The sequence below is a fragment of the Akebia trifoliata genome, chromosome 14, assembly GCF_017979445.1.
Source record: "Akebia trifoliata isolate Shusen 1 chromosome 14, ASM1797944v1, whole genome shotgun sequence".
Lineage (NCBI taxonomy): Eukaryota > Viridiplantae > Streptophyta > Magnoliopsida > Ranunculales > Lardizabalaceae > Akebia > Akebia trifoliata.
The window spans coordinates 9,946,308-9,952,792 of NC_141388.1; the positions used below are offsets into that span (position 1 = coordinate 9,946,308).

Consider the following 6,485-nt stretch of genomic DNA (forward strand, 5'->3'; position numbering starts at 1 on the left):
ATCTAAAATCAAGATCGTATTTACCTTCATACATTCTTAATCAGAAACCTAATTCATATCTAACTAGATTCATAACGCATAAACCGACTCCAAGCAAATATCTGAATCCGATCACACCTTCACACATGAGTAAATACAAAATGGATCACATCAGATCAGATTGATAGGACACTTGTGTGTTTAAAAATAAAAAAATTACTTAACATTAATGACCTGCACCACTTTCTGTTAAATTGAAATCTCACTAATAAGTTATGTATCCATTTCTCAAAATATTCAAGTGCACTTTAAATATAACAACCCACACTTATCCCTGGATTTCGTGTATGAAAATCAAACTACCAAACTATGATAGGGACTGCTGGTTGACTGGTAGAGTGAACTCTTATAAGAGGACTTTCTGTATTTGCTCTCTTTTATATAAGTACTAGTTAAATCTTCGGTCATCAAACCGGAGCCCTACCCTTCCCACCTTCTACCATCTTAGAGACCAAAAAAATAAATAAATAAATAAAGGAGATTCAGACCAATATCCTGAAGGGGAAGAGGTCGAACCATCTCATTCGAAGAGGTTAATCAAGGCAGAACAAACAGAAGAATCAAGAGGAGACCGTTGGATCAAGGTCAAGCCTACTTTCTTGAACAATTTTCCTCTCGCCCCTCCACATTTAACATATTTTTGGAGTTCCTACCAATCGATCATCTGAAAGTGTCCCAAGTGACGAATTCAGAACTCTTTCGAGCCATGCAATCCCTAAAATGCTCGAATCAACTAATTCAAATGAAACTCATCCATTCGCATCAATCATGAAAAAAAATAAAATAAGAAGCAGAGCTAGATAACCAAAACATCCCAAAACATACAAAATATTACCATTTATTACTATAACACGGCTTTTAACACACAAAAACAAACAACACCTTAACAGACAAGACACGACCACATTCACAACCACAGAGGAACGAGACCTTATTCGCACACTCGTCTCATCCTAAGATCTCTGCCTCAACCACATATCTCGATCGCCTTCACTTCAGGTTTCTTCACCTCCTCCTTTGGAACAGTCACAGTCAGAACCCCATTCTCCATAGTAGCCTTCACGTGATCAAGTTTCGCATTCTCAGGAAGTCGGAATCGCCGAATAAACTTCCCACTGCTACGCTCCACACGGTGCCACTTGTCATTCTTATCTTCCTTCTCTCTGACCCTCTCTCCACTAATCTGTAGAACTCCTCCTTCTTCCACTTCGACCTTCACTTCTTCCTTCTTAAGCCCAGGAAGATCAGCCTTAAATATATGAGCTTCTGGTGTTTCCTTCCAATCGATGCGAGTGTTCGCGAGTTGTGCTGTCTCGTTTGATGTGTCAGGACGAGAGGTAGCGAGTGTGAAGGGGAAATCCTGGAATGGATCCCAAATGTCCAGAGAAAATGGATCGAACACGTTACTTCGCCTTCCACCCCCGAAGAAGCTTGGAACGATCGACATTTTCTTGTGCTTCAAGAAACAATTAGCTAAATCTTGCAGACTCTATGTTCTTCCACTGCTATTGCTAAAGCTGAAGCGGGTAGGTATTTTAATACGAAAGGGAAAGGGTGTTTTCGTAATTGTGTCCTCCTTTGGGACTGTCCTGATGTTTCGAGAAGGGGTTAGAATTCTCTCTCTCTTAATGGATTTAAATTAAGGAAAATGCTGGAATGACACATGGCATTTACTGCTATTCTCACAATTCAGACGTGGGATGTGCAAATAACCATAGATATGATTCCTCGCGATACGAATACAAATCATCTACAGTTATGTATGAATCTCCACGTCAGAATTGTAACAATCGCAGTACATACTGTATCACCCCAGCACTACCTTAAATTAAATTCAATAATTAAACAGATCCTGATGCTTCGAGAAGAGACTCGTGGAATGTTATTTTTGAGAAACATTTTCCTTACGTCCTTAGTTAGTAAAGATTTTTCGATAAATCTCCCTTATAATTTCAAATCGAACCAAAGGTCAGATTGAAAATTTGTCTCACCAATTAGATCCTGTTTCAATTTGATTCAATCAATTAATTTGTTGTAATATTAAAAAAAAATATATTTTTTAAGAAAATTACTGAACTAACTTTCTTGGACACTGTACTAACGTGATAATGGGAAGAGAATCATAGATTTTTTATCTTATATCTCAAGAAATTAAGAGTCTACTTCTTAACTTGTCCAAAATCTATCTAAAAAATATCATAAGTTCATTTATAATATATGCAACTTAGTATATTATGATTATCATGGTAGAGAAGTTTCCACGCTAACATGTGACACCACCTTAACGATTGATATGATCAAATTAACATATATTAATTAGAACATTAATAAGATTGAAAGTTAAAAAACATACAATCTTTATCATTTTAAATTAAAATTTTACTCGAATTTTTATTTATTTGATCATCAAAATATTTTTCAGAAACACCACTATGTGACCATGAACATTAGCATTACTTTCAAGAAAGATAAAAGAATAACATTCAAACAAATAAAAAAGATCCACAAATATGCTTTTTCTAAACTATCTTTGTTTATTTTCATAAAAGACATCATCCACAAGAACCAACAACTCACCAATGGAATTCATTTTACTAAAGAATTTAGTCTGACTTGGTAGGTTCGATCTGATCCAAATTCAACAATTACATTATATCATCAATCAAGCTAACTTCAATTTTTTTTTTAAATCTTTGGATGTACCATTCGTGGACCAAGGATCAATGGGCTTGTAGGAGTATGTACCATATCATGTTAAAGGATGTTGAACAAAATAGTAAATCAAAGAATCAAGGGGGTAAGTCAATATTTTATTAGTGGAAGGGGTGTGCCAAAAAAGAACTTAAAATTATTAAAGAGGAAATTTCGGATTAGCTTCAACAACTTTCTCTACCAACTTCTCCAAGTTTCTTTTTATTTTTTTATGCTTTTTCTCTAGATAAGGTAAGGTGCATGCGACCTCTCTTTCTACTAGATGCTACTCCTTTCACTTCAGTTAGCCCTTCGTGTTCCATCCTCCATCATTCTTAAAAAGATACGTGGCACATTTGATTGGTAATGAATAATGACTAAAGAATATTTTTATTTTTCGTTTTTATACTTATATGTTGGACCAGCATCATCACATTTACATTTAATCGATAATTTTTATTTACAAGACTATACTCTTATAATCATGTTGTTAATTTTTTAACATTACCTAAAAAATTTAATAAGCTTGAAAAAACTTCAACAAATGATCCCCCAAGATTTCAAAGAAAAATTTTTAAAAGAAAAAAAAGATTTAAATACTAAAGTAAAAAAAAAATAAAAAACAAATCTAAATCAATAATCTATTACAAATGTGAAAAATCCACCTCATTTTTCAAAAAATGAAAAATTAATGTTAAAATTTAAAATCACCTTAATTAGTATTTTAAAATTTAAATTACAGGAAAGTTTTTAACATCAACATATATTTTTGAAGCACTGATATATATAATTTGTTGTCTAGATTGAACTAAACGAAAGCAATGACGTTTGAAATCATTTTTGCCTACATAATTTCAATTGTTAAGTTACTTTTGAAGCACTTTTTAAATATATTTTTTCCTTTATCTTTTGCATTTGTTATTTTATAAAATTATAAAATTAGAACCGATTATCCCAATCTAGATTTACCTGGCTATTTCAAATCCTGAAACTATGATGAATAAGGGTTAGAACTATCACATATAATAAAATATGTTACAGCTAGATTGATAGTCCGAATGTGATTGATTCTTTAACAACTAATTAAGAAAGTTTGGATTCAATAATTATTTGGTGGGAGTTCAATTTAGTTAAGTAGGATAAATTTAAAATAAAAAAAAAATCAATAAAATTTCGGAGATTATACAAAATATTTTATTGGATTTCTTATCAACTCTAAATTCTATCTTCTTGATGTTTGAATGTTGAAAAAACTAAATTTTTTGGGAGTTGAGAGGTAAAATTGTTACCATATTCCATCAATTGAGGGATCGTCGATCAATTTGTCAATTTGTTAAATTAATCGACTGATCCTTTATTCAAAGAAATTTATGAATTTTTTGAAAATTTTAGAGGATTTTGTAACTATGATTGACACTCCTACTTCTATTTGTATCAAAAATACAATTTCCCCTAGCATTCATGCACTACAATTAATGATGTCAAAATGACAATTTGGAGGATTGTCGATTAATTAGTTAATAGATCTAATATGGGTATTTCTATCTAAAAATTACCTTAAGTTTTAGGATTGTGACTTAACAACCCATTTAGTAAATTTTTTCTAAATAAATCTCTCCCAACCTTAACAAAAATTTGAAATTTCTGAACGATTATTTCTTACCTCTTTAAAACTTATCTAAATTTCAAGTGGAGTGATCATGAGTGAAATGGAATAATATAGTTATGGAAGAATGAAGAAAATGTAAGTTCGGAATTCAAGAGATTATCTAGTCCATGCGATTATTTATTTGATACCTTTTATCTACGAATTATATTAAATTATGAGTTTTTTATTTATTTATAAGAGAGGCATTTTAGGTATTTCAAGTAATTTGATTATCTTATCCCATCTCATTGTATGTACGATCCGTTGCACAATGTAACAACCATTGTTTTAAAACTCAACTCAAATGTTCATTGGGTTGAGTCAAGTCAAAAACTCATGAATTTAATAAGACAAGTTATTCAAAAGTTTATTAAATTTACACACATTTACAAAAAGTAAAAAAAAATATTTATTATTAAATCTAAAAAAAATATGAAAAAATTACTTAAAGAACCTTGAAAGAGGGATTTTGTTCTAAATAGTCCATAAGTTTTCAAAAGTCTCTTAGTAGTCTATTTTAGTAAATTTTTCTTTTCTTAACAACCCCTTGGACCTCATCTCCCACATGTCTCACAATTGAATGTCCTAGCCATTCAAACTCATCGTTTTCTTTTCTTAACAATTTCTTGGACCTCATCTCCCATATTTATATATAATTAAATGTTCTAACCGTTCGAATTCATTGTTTTCATCAAAAAATTAAATTAAATTTTTGGCATCGTAATTAAATTTTGAAGACTCCATTCCGTCGAAAAAGAATTAAGAAGAAAGAAGAAATTATTTTCAAAGATTTTTTTAAATATTTTAAAGATGTATGTAAAAAAATAAAGATTTTTTTATCTTAATTTTTTTGATGAAAATCAATCAAGGAAATCATTTAAAAAAATTATTATCTCAAAATTTTAGTCAAAAAAATTCAAAAATCAAATATAAGTAGATTTTACGAATGTCGAGTTTTACAAGTGAACTTGACAATACATAAAAAGTGGTGAGTTAGCCAATAACGAGGGATCATTAAGAAATAAAAAATTTATTAAATGTCCTATCAAATTATTGTCAAAATTTAGGGATTATTTTGAAAAAATTCCCTTTGTCAAAGTCTTTTAAGTAATTTTCTCAAAAAATATTATATAACCAAGTAATTTGGTAGAGTATCTAATCCAACTCGATGCATTTTCAAGTGGCTAATCGATCTTTATCAAATTAAGTAACCGATCCATCTCAAAATCCAAACTAGTCGACTCGACTAGTTTTAAAAGCGTGATGGAACAACATTAAGAAAACCAAAAGCAAAATAAAGGCTGGCCCAGTATCACGGAAGAGGCAGGACTGGTGTAGAAAGATAGATTAAAATAGTTGGTTCAAGAAGAGGCCCGAAACTTCAAGATTAACACCAAAATCACTATAAATATTGTATCTGACAGTCCCCTTCAACCATCAGTATCTAAGCTTGTTCTCAGTTGGTAAAACATCTCTCTTTTATATTTAGATTTAGAAGTAAGAAATGTCGCTCATCATGCCTAATTTGTTTGGAAACCAAAACCTATTCAACCCATTCTCTAATGAAAGTTGGGGTCCTTTCCTCCCAAGTGAAGGATGTCCATTCGCCAACACAGCAATCGATTGGAAAGAGACCCCAGAAGGGCATGTGATCAAGGCAGATCTTCCTGGACTCAACAAGGAAGAAGTGAAGGTGGAAGTTGAGGAGAGGGTACTTAAGATAAGTGGGGAGAGAAACATAGAGAAGGAAGACAAGAATGAAAAGTGGCATCGAGTGGAGAGGACACGTGGTAAGTTCTTGAGGAGATTTCGATTGCCAGAGAATGCTAAGGTGGATGAAGTCAAGGCTTCGATGGAGAATGGTGTGCTTACTATTACAATACCGAAGGTGGAGGTGAAGGAACCTCAAGTTAAGACCGTTGAGATCAGTGGTTGATAAGTAGATTTGATCATAAAATGGATATTAAATAAAAGATTTGGTGTTTGAGTGTTGTTTGTTACTGTTTTGTTTTCTGCTGTGTAATTCAGTGGTGTGGTCTGTCTGTCATCTATGATGTAATCCCATCCGTTAATGAAATAATTAATCTTAAGCCTGATTGTTGATCTA

At 31.8% G+C, this 6,485-nt stretch overlaps 2 protein-coding genes across 2 annotated transcripts; one reads left to right on the forward strand and one right to left on the reverse strand.

The window, feature by feature from the left end:
* Nucleotides 1–861: 861 nt before the first annotated feature.
* On the reverse strand, nucleotides 862–1,565 carry LOC147386134 (17.8 kDa class I heat shock protein-like). Its single transcript, XM_086423520.1, has one exon. The coding sequence runs from the start codon at nucleotides 1,484–1,486 to the stop codon at nucleotides 1,007–1,009; it is 480 nt and encodes a 159-aa protein (XP_086279646.1). The 5' UTR covers nucleotides 1,487–1,565; the 3' UTR covers nucleotides 862–1,006.
* A 4,208-nt stretch (nucleotides 1,566–5,773) lies between these two features.
* LOC147386135 (17.8 kDa class I heat shock protein-like) lies at nucleotides 5,774–6,485 on the forward strand. Its single transcript, XM_086424129.1, has one exon. It carries the CDS (start codon nucleotides 5,883–5,885, stop codon nucleotides 6,312–6,314), a length of 432 nt encoding a protein of 143 aa, XP_086280255.1. The 5' UTR covers nucleotides 5,774–5,882; the 3' UTR covers nucleotides 6,315–6,485.

Bases quoted from the DNA above. Each gene is read 5' to 3' on its own strand.
- LOC147386134 (XM_086423520.1), bottom strand. From the start codon at position 1,486: ATGTCGATCGTTCCAAGCTTCTTCGGGGGTGGAAGGCGAAGTAACGTG.
- LOC147386135 (XM_086424129.1), top strand. From the start codon at position 5,883: ATGTCGCTCATCATGCCTAATTTGTTTGGAAACCAAAACCTATTCAAC.